At 56.7% G+C, this 14,774-nt stretch overlaps 5 protein-coding genes across 5 annotated transcripts; 2 read left to right on the forward strand and 3 right to left on the reverse strand.

The window, feature by feature from the left end:
• Positions 1–1,107: 1,107 nt before the first annotated feature.
• Positions 1,108–1,410, reverse strand: P884DRAFT_276351 (uncharacterized protein; the record flags this gene model as incomplete). The annotated part of the gene is made up of 2 exons (XM_069442948.1): positions 1,108–1,182; positions 1,273–1,410. The coding sequence occupies 2 exons, from the start codon at positions 1,408–1,410 to the stop codon at positions 1,108–1,110; spliced, it is 213 nt and encodes a 70-aa protein (XP_069299483.1).
• A 3,259-nt stretch (positions 1,411–4,669) lies between these two features.
• On the forward strand, positions 4,670–4,852 carry P884DRAFT_276352 (uncharacterized protein; the record flags this gene model as incomplete). Its single annotated transcript, XM_069442949.1, has 1 exon — positions 4,670–4,852. The coding sequence occupies one exon, from the start codon at positions 4,670–4,672 to the stop codon at positions 4,850–4,852; it is 183 nt and encodes a 60-aa protein (XP_069299484.1).
• A 1,476-nt stretch (positions 4,853–6,328) lies between these two features.
• P884DRAFT_276353 (chaperonin 10-like protein) lies at positions 6,329–8,031 on the reverse strand (the record flags this gene model as incomplete). Its single annotated transcript, XM_069442950.1, has 5 exons — positions 6,329–6,546; positions 6,702–7,342; positions 7,439–7,574; positions 7,752–7,881; positions 8,011–8,031. The coding sequence occupies 5 exons, from the start codon at positions 8,029–8,031 to the stop codon at positions 6,329–6,331; spliced, it is 1,146 nt and encodes a 381-aa protein (XP_069299485.1).
• Positions 8,032–9,234: 1,203 nt separating this feature from the next.
• P884DRAFT_195495 (uncharacterized protein) lies at positions 9,235–9,737 on the forward strand (the record flags this gene model as incomplete). Its single annotated transcript, XM_069437912.1, has 2 exons — positions 9,235–9,384; positions 9,498–9,737. 2 exons carry the CDS (start codon positions 9,235–9,237, stop codon positions 9,735–9,737), a joined length of 390 nt encoding a protein of 129 aa, XP_069299486.1.
• A 498-nt stretch (positions 9,738–10,235) lies between these two features.
• On the reverse strand, positions 10,236–13,917 carry P884DRAFT_268451 (uncharacterized protein; the record flags this gene model as incomplete). The annotated part of the gene is made up of 2 exons (XM_069442198.1): positions 10,236–11,177; positions 11,242–13,917. The coding sequence occupies 2 exons, from the start codon at positions 13,915–13,917 to the stop codon at positions 10,236–10,238; spliced, it is 3,618 nt and encodes a 1,205-aa protein (XP_069299487.1).
• Positions 13,918–14,774: the final 857 nt, after the last annotated feature.

Here is a 14,774-nt window from a genome sequence, read left to right on the forward strand (position 1 = left end):
CAGGGGGGAAACTACCTACCATCCCACTGGCAGCCGCCGAAACTTCGCTTTCTGCATGGGACGTAGGGGGATGGAAGAGCTATTGACGGGCTGTAGCAGGCGCATCTAACACTTTGCACGGCAAATTTGACGAGAGAAGTCAAACATCTGGAGAGATGAGTTTCATAATTTTCATGGCTCGGAGGGTGATCGATTTGGAAGGAAAATTAGGGCCATGACGGATATTATGTGCCGACCTCAATTGAGCCAAAGGATAGCTGCTATGGAAGAAGATAATTGCGGTTACAAGACGGGATGGGATATTGGAAGGCAATGAAGAGGAGAACTGGCCCGAAATTGGCCTATGAGTCAGAGAGCCCAAGGGTGGGAGTGGCCAGGGTCATAAACACGAATCGTTCTTGGGGGTACTGCAGTGACACTCGGATTCGTTCTAAAAAGAGTCTACGCCGGTCCCCCGGTCTGAAGGTACGAGGAAATCGCTTGGTCGTGTCACGGAAAGCTCAAACGGTTGTCACAATACTGTGGATGCTGGCGATAGTTAAGGATGTCTATTTCCATCTACCTGACCAACCGCCAGCTCGGCGGCGGAGGCCAACCCAACAAGCACCCCGGGGCCATGTGTATGGTAAATATCTCTTTTCCATCAAACCAAATTCCTGGGCCCCTGGCCTGCCCAAAATTCAGGCGAGGGGTAAGCGCGCTAGATTCCATTTCCTAAACGCCATGCCAACAAAATTTCAAAAACCGACATAGAATTCCTGCCCCTCCCGTGCCTTGGCAAGGGTACGTTGCCAGTTGCGGATGCGGTATGTGTGATGTTGTTGTTGTTGCTTGTCGGTGTGAATCGGAAAAGGTGTGTGCGAGCAGCCCGTTCCGTGTAGGAATCGGCGCTGCAGGGCGCCAAAAGCCTCCTCCTCTTCGAGTCAAAAGAAGAGGCTACCGGACTGATTGCTTTCGCTCCGTCGAGAAAGGACGGTTTCGTCCTGTCGCTGGCGTGAAACCGTCGTGAAACCGGCGCCGGGTTCCGTACGAGGCGGGGGGGGGTTTGCTCGTCGGTCGAGAAGAAAAAGAAGAGTTAAAACCAGCGGTCGGGCCGATTTCGAACTTTTAGGCGGTCTTGATGACCTGCGTCCGCTCCTTGTTGAGCTGGTTCGCGTTCTGCTCAAAGGCTTCCCTCTTGCACTTGGAGACAAGGTCAGCCAGCGTGTCCTCGCCGAGCACCCCGGACAGGCCGACGAGCCACCACTGCGACGGCGCTGGGAGGCAACTTACGTCTTCGAGGTTCCGGCACTTGTGGTCCTCCAGCAGGCGGTGGTTCTTGCAGAACGACCCCTGGCAGAAGCTGCAGTCTCCGACGATGCGCTGGGCGGGCAGCTTGCAGTCCTCGAACGAGCACTTGACCTTAGCCATGGTGGGCTGCGGTGATGGGGCGGAAGTGGGTTGGAATTGCTAGGACGGGTTGAACTGTTGGGACACAGACGATGGTAAAGTAAGAGGTTTGAGAATTCGGTTACGGCGTTGGATGGTGGTTACGGCAAGATAAGCAACCGTCGCTCTCCGGTGTCGGCGTATTGATTAATCAATAAGCCAGCGAGTTGGATGGCGAGATGGCGAGATGGCGAGATGGCGATAAGTCGCGGATTGGAGAAGGGAAAGGAACCAAGCGAACACGAGCAGGCGAAGAATGGGCCGACGGGATTTTAAAGACGAAAGAGGACGCCCTGGTGGAGGCCGGTCCCCAGTTCCCAGGAGAGATACCCAAGGCACTCACGTGGTGTATGATCCTGGAAAGGTGGTGGCCAACCGACGAGAAGCGGACTTGGGCGGGCGGAACTGGAATGAACTGGAAGCCCTTGGACAGCTGGACCGGGTGAGGCGACCCGGGGGGGCGGCAAAGGTACGGATGTAATCCGTAATCCGTATCAAGTGCATGCATACCTTCGTTCTCTGATACTGTACGTAGTTAACTAGTTAGTAGTACTTCGTACCTACAATCCAACGAAACTCGGTTGTAATCCGTACATCCAATACTGTACATACATACGGAGTACTACGGATTTCGTTAGGAATACAATGGGCGCACTGGTGCCAGCACGGCCTGCGCAATTGGCCTCTCGCCCTGTTGCGTGGCGGGTTGGCCCTCCGCAGGCGCAAGGCTCCCCTTGCTATCGCGTGCCATGATGCCCACGATGGCTGGGGCCCGTCGGCCACCCGGGGCCATCACAGCCGCATGCTGCTCCCCCAATCTTGGCGCGACTTTTTTGATGCCCAGAAAGCAGTCCACCTGACGCACCGGAGAATGCTCAACAATCAGGAGCGGTCATGTTGGCGGTTGGTCAGCGACGCGCCAACCCTTTTTGGGAGTTGGCTGTTTCGATCAACAGCCTAGGGAGGAGAGCGTCCGGTTTATGTGTGTATCTATGCAGATTTGAATTGTGTATAGTAGTAGGTAGTGCTGTTACTTGACGCAAGACTGATCCGATGTCTGCAACGTGGGACAACGGATCTCCAGAGCTGCAGGTCGGGCCCGCTGCAGGAGGTCGGCAAAGGGATGCAAAAAGGCCGGGATGTATGTCCTGTCTTTCCGGATACTGCAGCGCAACCCGATTGGGCTGCACGCAGAAGGGCAGAGGACCCCTAAACGCAAGTCATTGAGGGAAGTCAACTGCAAGCAGGGGCGGGAGGGGCTCAGGAGTGTTTTGCGCCGCGATCAGATACATACGTCGTGGGGACTGCCTGATTAAGTCCTTGTAATGGAAGGCTCGTTCCTAATAGAGCACTAGGCAACCACTCTGTCGCGTCATTGCCCCCCCTTCGGCCTGAGGTGCTTCGTCGATCCCGTCTCTTCCTTTGACAACAAGAACAATCGATTGCCCCCCCCCCCCCCCCCCCCCCTCTTCTCCAACCTTTCGAAATAACCGTCTGGCATGAAAGGAATTCCAAGATCGGGTCTTTTAAGCAACAGTTTCCGGGTAAGGGGCGTTGCGGTTGGGCCAAATCAAGGCCAACAGAAGCCCCATCATTCCTAAGACGCAGCCAAGACAATTGATACCATGATAGCGATCCCCAATCTTGAATCAAAGCCCAAAACAGCCTGCAAGTCGCGCGCATGCGATCACGTAGTGCCGAAGCCGTCCTGCATGTGTCATCCCAATCCGAAACCACAGGTGCATTCATTACCTATAGGTAGTACAGGTTTTAGCTATGTACGGATTACTGTACACACATATAGTACTACCAAGTAATCCGTACACAACCCAGTTTAACTTAGCTCTCGATGCAGAGGCAAGTGCACGTCATTGCCCCGTCAACCATGGGAGGCCCCTACCGTGCCTGAATAGTGACGCTATCGTGACCTCCCCAGACCGCCACAGACCGTCCGCCCGTGTTAGCCTCGCAGAACTTTCCACCATGCTATTGTAGTGTAGTTGCGTAGTAGGTATGTGGCTACGTATCTAGGTATGTACTTAGATAAGTACGTAGTGCACCTACATACATACGTAGTTGGGTACACAGATTTAGTGCGCTGAAACGAGTTTTTTTGGAGCCGAGTTTTTGGATCACGAGCACTCGCGGGTCAAGACACCCGTTCGCCTCCCCCCCCCCCCGGGTTGCTGGGGAATCGTCCTCCCATTCCCAACCCGTCCCCGCTGTGCGCCGGCTGGCCCCCTCCCTCCTTTTCTTCATCGTCAATGCAAACGCCGAGGGCATGGGTCACGACAGGCAGACCGGCCCAAGCGGCCAGACCTTCAGCCGGCATGAGAGAGAGGAGACAGAACGGGGAGTGGTCAAGCACGGCTGGCCCCGAAGAAGCCGAGGCCGCCGGCGCTCTTGGCGGAAGACGGAACAAACTCGGTTACCACCTCCGGAGCCGCAAAGGGGAAGAGCGGGGGAGAAGGGATAAAAGAAGAAGGAAAAAAAAAAAAAAAAGGGGGGGGGGGGGGGGGCGGGCCGCAGCAGGCCCCTGTGCCCGCTGCATCGCCCACGCAAACCACCCAACAGAACTATCACACCAAACTTAGAGAGATATTTGGACAGGGGGGACCCCGCAGAGGCGTTTTGCACTGGAGGAGTGTAGCAGCTGATCATTATACGGGATATAACTCCGTACTACCTACCTACCCTACCATCATGATCCCTTTGCCGTCCGAGCCGACGTGCACGTCTCACCTCAGCGTTCTTCTGCATTCCAGACAGCAGCAGTCTGATTCAGCCTGCACACACGCTCTCATGATCCAGGCCACGCCCTCCAATGAATGAGGTGCCCTGGACCGGCAGGGTTACACTACGGAATCGGTGGCACGTTGTTCCCATATATCTGTCGTGTCTCGGCGAGTCCAGAAGAAGGCCACTGTTTAATGTACGTATGTGTACGGAATATAGTTATGTATGTATACCTATCAGATCCCCGGTCGGCCTGGGGAGACTTACACCAAACGTTCCGGACGGCCCTCGCTCGGACTCGTTCCGGGGTTTCTTTTGGCAGCGGGCGGATATGGAACGGCCGTCGTCGGTACTAAGTCGAGGGACGCCAACACCAAAGGAACCCGATGCCACTCTTTACCTACAATCAGGGGTCAAAAATCCCGGACCACCCCACCCACTTAAACGCGTTTCGCGACACCCACGCGTATCCTACCTTTTCTTCAACATCCTACAATTCAACGATATGGCCCTCAATCTACACGATTTTATACGCAAATTGATGGCAAACCACCAGCCAAACCAGGAATTAAGCCTACATATTCGAATGGTTATTTGCAGCCTTGCAGCTACTGGCCAAAGCGAGCGATCCCTAGTAACCCTCTTTGGCGTATCTCGATATGCCATCTACCACGTAATTAAACTATAGAAATCTAACTACACTTTTGACTCCCGACCTCGAAGTGGCCGTCTAGAGGTTCTTTCGCGTTCGGAAAAATGGTATATCCTTTTGATAGTCAAGAAAAACCGACGCCTGGCATAGAAGGCTCTGATCAATGCGGTTAGGAAGAAAGTATCACCTTTAACTATTTGACGATACCTCCGAGCCTATTATCTATAGAAATGGTATACCAAAAGGAGGATTCCCTTGTCAAAGGAGGTAACGAAAGATCGGTATAACTTTATATATGATTAGCTTAGAAAGATAGATAAACTGATACGGGTAAGTTAAATATAATATACTTGTTCTATTAGATATTTCTAATGATCTTAGACTATCTTTTCCGATAAGTGTTCCTATTAGAATAACACTTCAAATCCGACTACCTAGGTATTCCGTTTTCCTTCTAAGAAGTACGACCACCGATTTATCAACTTAAAGAACCATATATAGGCAAATATTACTATTATAGTATAGGGGGTAATATAGGTAGGTGGTCAGAGTGAGCTTATCATTATAGAGAGGGATCTAAGTACTCTACGCTATAGCTATATAGCCTAGTTATACTAGAGGGCTCTAGAAGAGGGCCTTCTACCTTATTATAATAAGACCTGGCATTTTTAGTAAGATAACGCTCCTATCTATATATCTAAATCGACTAAATAGTAGCTCCTAGCACGGAAGATTTCCTAGATTAAATGGCCCGTATATAGCCCTGATTTAAACCCTATTAAACACGTATAGGTAGCTCTTAAACGGAGGCTATATACGATGTTCCCAGATCTATAGAATTTAAGGCAGAACAGGCTAGATATTAAAGAGTTTACCAAGTGCCTACGGGAGGCGTGGTAGGCTATTGATCAGGGGCTAATTGACAAGCTAATCTAGGGAATGCCACGTCGGCTAGCCGTAGTCAAAAAAGCCAGGGGGGGGTATACAAAATATTGAAGCTTAGAGACAGGGCTACTATCTAATGTAAATAGTTTTCCTATACAATTTATGGCTATTGAGATATCCTGTATTAAAGTCTGGTAATAAAAATGTAGGTGGCTGGGAAATGTGGGGGCGGTCCCAGACTTTTGACCACTTACTGTACCTTACGTACGCGCACAATTCTTGTCCTCTGCTTCCGTACCCTGGCTCGAGAGGAACAGCCGGCGAGATGAGCCAGCGAGCTGCATGGGACCGTCCGATCTGACTGCATAAATGGTGATAGGCGCTTGCTTCACCCGTAAAGATCGCGAAGGGTTCGTGGTTCGTGGTTCGTGCTCACCCCTCCTCACGCGTCCTCTCAGTCAACACACACCGGGCCTGGACACCATCCCAACCGACTAGGCGATACAAGACGAAGCCACCACATGACCTCGCCATTCTTGCAGATTTCTTGGGAAAGCCGCTTGATTTTCTGGCTACCAAAGCTACACATGCCGCTTACACCTCCCACAACACGGCCCGCGGATCCTCCTACTCGTGCATGGTCAGGACAGCGCGGATGCAGTCGCCCTGCTTCATGACGTCGAAAGCCTCGTTGATCTGGGCCAGCGTCTTGCGGTGCGTAATGAACTCGTCGACCTTGAGGCGGCCGTCGAGGTAGTCCTGGACCAGGCCGGGAAGCTGGCTGCGGCCCTTGACGCCGCCAAAGGCGCTGCCCTTCCATACGCGGCCCGTGACGAGCTGGAATGCTGTGGATGGTTTTTGTCAGCCCTCGCGTTCCCTGTGCGCCGATTCGGACACGAAGGGGACAGAAAAGAAGAAAGAGAAAGAGAAAGAGAAAGAGAGGAAAGAGAGGAAAGAGAGGAAAGAGAGGAAGAGAGGATGGATAGAGGTAAAAACGTACGCCTCGTCGAAATCTCCTGCCCCGCGGCGGCGACGCCGATGATGATGCTCTGGCCCCAGCCCTTGTGGCACGCCTCGAGCGCGGCCCGCATGACACCGACATTACCGGTGCAGTCGAACGTGTAGTCGCACCCGCCGTCCGTCATCTCGATGAGCTGCTCGACGACGCTCTTGCCCTCGGGCAGCCTGGTCGGGTTGACAAAGTCGGTGGCGCCGAACTTGCGCGCCCACTCCTCCTTGGCCGGGTTCACGTCGACGACGATGATGCGGCCGGCCCCCTGCGCGACGGAGCCCTGGACGACGCTGAGGCCGACGCACCCGGCGCCGAACACGGCCACGTTGCTGCCCTTCTCGACGCCCGCCGTGATGCGCGCGGCCCCGTAGCCCGTCGTGATGCCGCACCCGAGCAGGCAGGTGCGGTCCATGGGCGCGTCCTGCTGCACCGCCACGACCGAGATGTCGGCCACCACCGTGTACTGGCTGAAGGTGGACGTGCCCATGAAGTGCAGGATGTCCTGGCCGCGGGCCCGGAACCGGCTCGTCCCGTCGGGCATGACGCCCTTGCCCTGCGTCGCCCGGATCTTGCCGCAGAGGTTGGTCTTGTTGGACTTGCAGAACTTGCACTCTCGGCACTCGGGCGTGCTATTTTTTTTTCGTTTTCATTTCCCCGGTTGGGAACGGCGGTTAGCGGGCATGATGAAGAGATCGTGAAGACGGAGGGAGCCTGCATTGACTTACTAGAGCGCAATGACGTGGTCGCCCGGCTTGACATTGGTCACGCCCTCGCCAACCGACTCGACAATGCCCGCGCCCTCATGTCCCAGGATCACGGGAAAGGCGCCCTCGGGGTCCTTGCCGGAGAGCGTGTAGGCATCTGCGGTAGACAAAGAGGTTTAGTTAGCCAGTCATTCCGCTAGCCAGCCCGACCAGCCGACCAGCCCGACCAGCCCGGGCCATCAAGGTGCCATCGACGTTGCGCAAGCAGCGCAACCCGGGGTGTGCAGTGTTCATCATCGAGGAGCTGGCGCGTGTGGGAGGGGCGGGTCGTTACCTGTGTGGCACACGCCGGTGTACTCGATCTTGATGCGCACCTCGTGGGCCTTGGGCGGCGCTACCTCGACGTCCTCGTAGCTGAGCTCCTGGCCGGGGCCCCAGGCGATAGCCGCCTTGCAGGTGATGGTCTGCGTGGGATGCGGTTAGCGAAAGGCCATCAGGGTACTACAGCGCGCAGGTTGCTTGAGCTGCCAGGGGCGGGCGCGGGTGCGGGGTTGCTGGTTTGACATCACACGGCAGCATCTCAGTCTTCTTACCTTTCCTACTGTCGATGCCATCTTGGATGGTAATCTTTTTTGGGTGTCGGGAACGATTGACAGCAGAACCGGTCAGATTGGCTTGAACAACTCGATAAAAAAAAAAGCTCGTCCCCTCCTTTTTGGTCTCTCGGCCTGGTCTGGTCTGGGAAAAGAAGAAGCTGAGCTGCCACTACCTGCATCTCTCGGGAACACTTTGACCCCGCCCTGGCAGGTGGGGTTCCCGAGGGGTCATGATTCTTCTCGGCGATTTCACGGCATCTGCCACCCGCCAAGCGCTCCAAGTGCTCGCTCGTCTCCTAGCATCCACCGTCCCGTAGCTCGGCAGTTCGTCAGCAGGAGGCTCCTAGAGGACCATCTCGCCGTCATCCGAGTGGGGTCTCTTGTCAATGGTTTACAAAAACGACCATTACGTGATGATTCCAGAGTCAGGTTTGCATACATGTCACAAGGATTACCCGACCCTCTCTTCCCTTTCAAGCGACGAGACGCTCCAACAGTCAGCGTAACAACAGGTTCGATTCCTCAGCAGGATCGCGCATTTTTTCAATCCGATGCTTCAACCGATGGGTGATCCATCCACCCACCTTGACGCAGCCATTGTCGGGTCTCAATTCAATACCCGGATTTTGATTTTATTTTATTTTTTTTTTTGGGGGGGGGGGGGGGGGGGGGGTGGTTCGAGTTCCTTCACCCGCTACAAAGCAGAAACCTCAATGCCTGGGCCGGTAGGGAAATAAATCGTTGCTAAAGCCACATGATTATCCTATGTGTGCCGCAAAGGACAAAGAAATACCAATGGGGAACTCAGCCTTCAATTACGCACCACTCCGGGATCTAACCCGTTTGTTGGTGCTTCAATTAGATATTTTTAGAGGCTGGTGTTTACACATGACAAAGCCTCCTAACCCCTTTCTTGTAGAGTTAGGAGATGTTTCTCAGGCGGCTTCACAGCAAGAAACATGCCCAGGATAATTAACGCAGAGCTAGAAGTGGGGAGACGTGGCGCACTCAAGTGATTTGTCAGATCAGAGTCGTTGTCAAGTCGAGCGAGGACGAACCCCTCAACCCACTCTCACTCAATCTTACTCTCATCTCTTGGGCCAACCATACTCAAACGGTAAAGACAACTATTATTATAGTCCGGCAGCGACACAACAACAACAACAATCCACCGAAGGAAGCCACCAACCCCAGTCTTATCAGATAAATACGGAAACAAGAATGGCGCCCGTCCCCCCTCCTCCAGACCCGCTCCCGGAGTTTGTCTACAAGATCACCCCGACCGCCCCGCCGGACCCGATCCCCGAGCAATACCCGCTCTCGGACCTCGACCGGCAAGACGGCTTTGTCCATCTGAGCGCCTCGTGGCAGGTATGCATAACACACCCTTACCCTGAAAGTTTGGAAAGAAAAAAAAAAATAAAACAAAAAAAAAAAAAAAAAAAAGAGGAGGGAGGAATAAACTAACAGTGACACATTCAAAGATCCCCATCACAGCAGACCTCTTCTTCAAGGACTTCACCTCCTTCTACATCCTCAAGCTGCGCCTGGCCAACTTTGACCAGTCCAGCGTCAAGTGGGACGAGGTGGACGGCACCAACGGCTGCCCGCACCTGTACGGCAACTTTGGGGCCAAGGACGTCGTCGCCGCGAAGGAGTTCCGCCGCGCCGAGGGCCAGTCGTGGAAGGACGTCTTTGAACGGGAGAAGGGGTGGTTGGAGTAGAAGGTGCCTCTGTGATTATTTTTTTTTTTTTTTTTTTTTTTTTTTTTTTTTTGAAGATCCGGCATGTACGTCGAGTAGGTCGGTTGTTGTGGTCGTCGGTGTCGGTTCAACCCGATGAGTGAGTCATCAGGGGTTTGAGGAAGAGGGAGGAAGAAAAACAACTACAAGCAAGAAAGAAGGGGAACACAAAAGGAGTTAAAGGGGCCAACTCAACCTGCATCTGCAAATAACCTCAGGACGCCTTCATGGCCATCCCGCGAATAAACAATAATAAACAATATACATACTTAACTTCCTTTGCATTACAACCACCCGTAAAATCTCCCGATCTCTAAACCTTAGAACACCTAGCATTCCCTTTTCCCTCTTTAAAACCCTCCCCTTTGTCCAGATAAGTCCGGTATAAATCCGCGACTGAAAAAGACGTTCGCTCTCTCTGCCACTCTTTTCTCAAAAAAAAAAAAAAAAAGAGGTAATAATCCCTTTTTTGTTAACCCCTTACCAAACCATCTCATCCGCCTCGGCCAGCCACAAGCCCGCCAAGTCCTTGGCCAGTCCCAGCCGCAACCTCTTCATGATGTCCTCCCCCTTGGTCTTGGCCGTCACCTCGGACCGCCAGTCCCACCCCCTCTTGACCGCCACCTTGCCGAGCCCGCCGCCGGTCCCGCCCAGCGACCGCTGCAGCTGGCTCGCGACGAGCGAGCTGCCCGCCAGCATGGCGTTGCCCGACCCGCCGGGTCCCGCGCTCTTCTTGAGCAGGTCCGCCGGCGTGCTCCCCTTGAGCCCGCCCGGCGCCGACGCCAGCACCAGCTGCAGGAACTCGTCGCACGCGTTGTACACCCGGCTGCCGACGGCCTGCAGGTCCTCGATGGCCTTGAGGAGGACGTCGATCTGGTCGAGCGTGATGACCGGCGCGGCCAGCTGGCCGTGGTGCACGTTGGTGTTGTCCGGGTCCGAGACGAACACGAGGGCCTCGCCGAGCAGGGCCAGCAAGAAGTCCTCGCTGACGATGCCGTCGCGCGTCTGGTCGTACAACCCCCCGCGGATGTTGTCGTCCGAGCTGGCGATGACGCTGATGAGCGCCGTCGCGGCCTGCTTGCGGCGGGACAGCGGGGTGGCGTGCGGCAGCGCGTCCTCGTTGTCGCGGATGTCGTAGAACTGCCGGAGCGAGGCGTAGCCGCTCAGCATCTTGCCGAGGAGCTCGGCGGCCTCCATGTCCTGGCTGGCGCACTGCTCCAGCGTGTTCTTGCGGTCGTTCAGCAGCTTGTAGAGGTAGTCGTCCAGGTCGTTGGCCGGCGGGAACGCCGTCGACTGGATGAGGGAGTACGAGATGAGCAGGTTCATGACCTCGCGGACCTTGTTTGGTCGGTGGGCGAGGGCGTAGTACCACATGGCCTCGCCGTAGCGGTGGGAATCCCGGGCGAGGATGTCTCCGTAGGTCTGGGAACTCGGTCAGTCGCTCGCCGACACTCGATGAGTGTGCCGCCGCCGCAATCAAACTCACCTCGGTCGTATCCTCGGCAAACTCGATCATGCCGAGCTCATTCAACAAGAACCACAACCGGTCCACCGTCGCATTCGAGTCCACGTGCAGCTGCTGCACCAGATGCTCCACCAGGTCTCTCACCATCTCTTCGGACCGCTCCGGCGAGTCCATGCGGCCGAGCACGCTGATCGAGAGCTCCCAGCCGTCCTTCGAAGCGCCCGACCTGTCCTGGACCGAAGACAGGCCCTCGTAGTCAGCCAGCGCCTGGGCATATTGGACCAGGGTGCTGTCCTTGATGCCGTCGACCTCGTCCGGGGCGCCCGGGTCCATGCCGAGCACTTCCAGGTCGTCCACGTCCAGGTCCTCCAGTCCGTACACCCCGGAAGGCCGGTGAGGCGGCAGCCATTTGCCCAGAGACGCAATCTCGGCCACAGCGGCGGCGATGGGTAGCGACCAGCCCCGGAGCAGGCCGATGACGCCCTTGATGTTGTCCTCGAAGACGCAGGCCATGCCGATCTCGACCGCGTTCTGCGAGTTGAAGTGGAAGTCGGATTCTACCGCCGTATGGAAGGCGCGCGCAAGCCGGTCGAGATAGCTCTCCGAGTTGGCAGGCGCCGAAGCGAGGACCAGGGCCTGCGACCGCGACAGGGACTGGGACGTGGAGAGGGGCTTCTCCGTCTGGGATGCCCGCTCGTCCCACCAGCCAAACAGGCCGACCGTGGCCTCTAGCCAGTCCTGCGCCGCTTCCAGGATGGCGCCCCGCTGCCCGAGGACAATGTCGAAGACAATGTTCAGGTTCTCGTAGATCTCCCACGGCACTTGGCTCTCGGCGCGCCTGGCCAGGCCGGCCATGGACTGCCTGCTCTGAGCCGAGGCGGCCGATGCCGAGAAGGCCGATGCGCCAAACGCGCTGTCCTTGCCCTCGGCGAAGCGTCTGAGGTGCTCGAGCGATCCCTGGGCTCGCACGCGGAAGAGGGTCCAGTCGCTGCTCCAGATCTCCCAGTTGCCGTCGAAGCCGGGGCAGCTCTCCAGCACCGCGATCGTCTCGTCGACGGCGCGCTGCACGTTCTCCAGGGCCTGGCCGACGTAGGCGTACTCCCCGCGCTGGCCGCGCCGCACGTGGCCCCAGCCGGCCTGGTCGAGCAACCTCGCGGCATCGCCGACCTTTCCGCGCAGCAGGGCGATGAAGACGGCCTGCCAGAAGAGCGAGTGGCATGCCGGGCTGGGCCGGTGCCGGAGGATGTCGTCAACCTGGCTGCCGTACATGTCGTGGTACTCGTTCAGCCAGCGGAACAGGGTCTGAGGGAGCGGTTCCGCGCGGATCAGGCCGCCCTCCTCGTACCGGGTGTGGTGGATCTGCAGCGCCAGGTTGGCGAGGTAGTTGGCCTTCTCGAACGGGGTCGCGTGCGGGCCGGGCCCTATCTCGGCGGCATGATCCTCGGTCGGGCGCGGGAGCTCGTCGACGTGTTCCCTCCAGAGAGCAGCCAGCTGCGCCGCGGCCGTCGCGAGGGTGTCATCCATCTTTTGCTCGTCCTCCGCCTCGCCCACCCCTTCGTCGTACAGCCTCGACAGCAGATCCTCCGTCCCCAGAATGACCTGCGGCGGCTCCGTGACCGGCGCAGTGCCCATCTGCTGATACGCGTCTTTGGCGAGCGCGGCGTAGCGGTACTCGCTCCTCCGCGCGGTCCCGCCGGCCCGGAACGACGACGCGCGGAATATGTCTTCGGCCTCGCGCCGCACGCGCTCCGTAGCCGCGGGCGTTGCCAGCATCAACAGATCCGACACCTCCCCAGCCGCCGGCTGGTCCGCCTCGGTCTCGGCAGTCGACGGCATATCCAGCCACATATCACCCTCCTCCTCCTCCTCCCCTTCTCCTCCTCCTTGGTACTCGCCTCCTCCGGGGCCATCTGCCGCGGCCGCCTCCTTCTGCTTATCGTCGACGTCGTCATCATCGTCATCAAACGGCACCCCAAACGTCTTGCCCTGGCCGTGGGCGGTCGTCCGCTTCGGGCTCTCGCCGTCCTGCTCGTCCACCCCGACGGCCCGGCTCAGGCGCGACGGCTGTCTCGCGTGGCCCGGCCCGCGGATCGACCTGCCGAGCGGGACGTTCCGCCTCTGCTGCGCGCCGCCCAGCCCGATCCCGGAGAACAGGTTCTTCTTCTTCTTCTTAACGTCCCCGGTGCCGGTAAACCCGCCAGCGGTGTCGAACCCGCCTCCGATCCCTGTGAACAGGCCCCTCGGTGGCTCTTCCTCCTCCTCCTCCCCCTCCTCCTCCTTCTTACCGGCGCCCGCACCGCCGCCGGTGAACAAGCCCTTGGGCGACGCGGAACCCTTCCCGGCGCCGCTCACCCCGGAGGTGAACAGGCCCCTCGCGGGCGCATCCTTCGCGGTCGACGAGATGCCCTTCAGGATGGAGCTCCCCAGGTAGCTGGCCGACGGCGCGCCGGCCGGGGTGAAGCTCGCCGTCGACAGGTCATGGTCGTCATCTTGCTGGTCGTCCGCTCGCCCTCCCCGGGGCGGGGGTCCGGCCGGGGTCGTGGAGCGGTTGCTCGTCGTTGTTTGCTGGAACAGGTTGGTCTTGTTGCTCTTTTGTCGGTCGGGGGTGGAGGGGAGGAGCGGTTCCCGGTTCTTGTCCGGGCTGAAACCGAAGACGCTGTTGGAGGAGGGGATGTGGAAGTTGAAAGGTTTAGACATTTTTGGTTATATTGTTTTCGGTTATATTCCACACTTGTCTTTTTCTTAAGCAGCAGCGGCGGTGAGTCGCTTCCGATCTTGCTTCGTCCGCTCGAAATTGGTTGGGTTGAGGCGATTGTAGTAATGGCGCTGCCGTTTGCTGGGACGGAGAGAGAGTAGAGAGAGAGAGGCGCGTCAGATCGAATCGGTCGACGCCCGCAAGAAGCAGCAATCGGTTTGCTCGAATTGGCCGAATCGCATATCACTCTGATCACATATCAGATGCAAATGCATCGGCCCAGTCGAGATTATGGCCGGTCCGTCGCGATCGGCAACGCGCAGGTGTTGTTGCGAGGTTGGTTTTGGGTTTTCGCTTGGCGATGGACAAAAAGTTCCAGAACTGCTTGATGAGGGAGCTCCAGCAACAGCACTGACGCGACTTTTTTTTGGGCGGCTGTTCGCGCGCCTCGGCAAATTCCGCTCTGGGCAGCAGCAGCAGCAATGGGAGCAAAAAGGATCAAACAACATTGGTAAGGAGGCTGCCTTTTTTTTTCTTCCACATTTGTCTGGGCAGGTTCGTTTTGAAATCTTTTTGTCGCTTCATCGCAGCGGCTTTACGTTAAGACGGACTCATTTCGTTCCACGCTACTAATTCGAGCCGAAGCTCGTACACCTTTTCATCCCTTCCCAACCTTTCTTTCACTCAGAATCACCTCCAAAATCATGATACACATGACAAGATACACAATAGAAAGAATGAGCAATTGAGAGAGAAAACCAAAAAAGGGATGCATCTGGGTAGTGAGGAGGCAACCTCAGCAGACTGATCAGCCACTCGCCAAGGGAAACCGCAGGCACATCCGGTCTGGAGAGGCGAC

Source organism: Thermothelomyces heterothallicus, assembly GCF_042370625.1.
Source record: "Thermothelomyces heterothallicus CBS 202.75 unplaced genomic scaffold P884_scaffold_6, whole genome shotgun sequence".
NCBI lineage: Eukaryota > Fungi > Ascomycota > Sordariomycetes > Sordariales > Chaetomiaceae > Thermothelomyces > Thermothelomyces heterothallicus.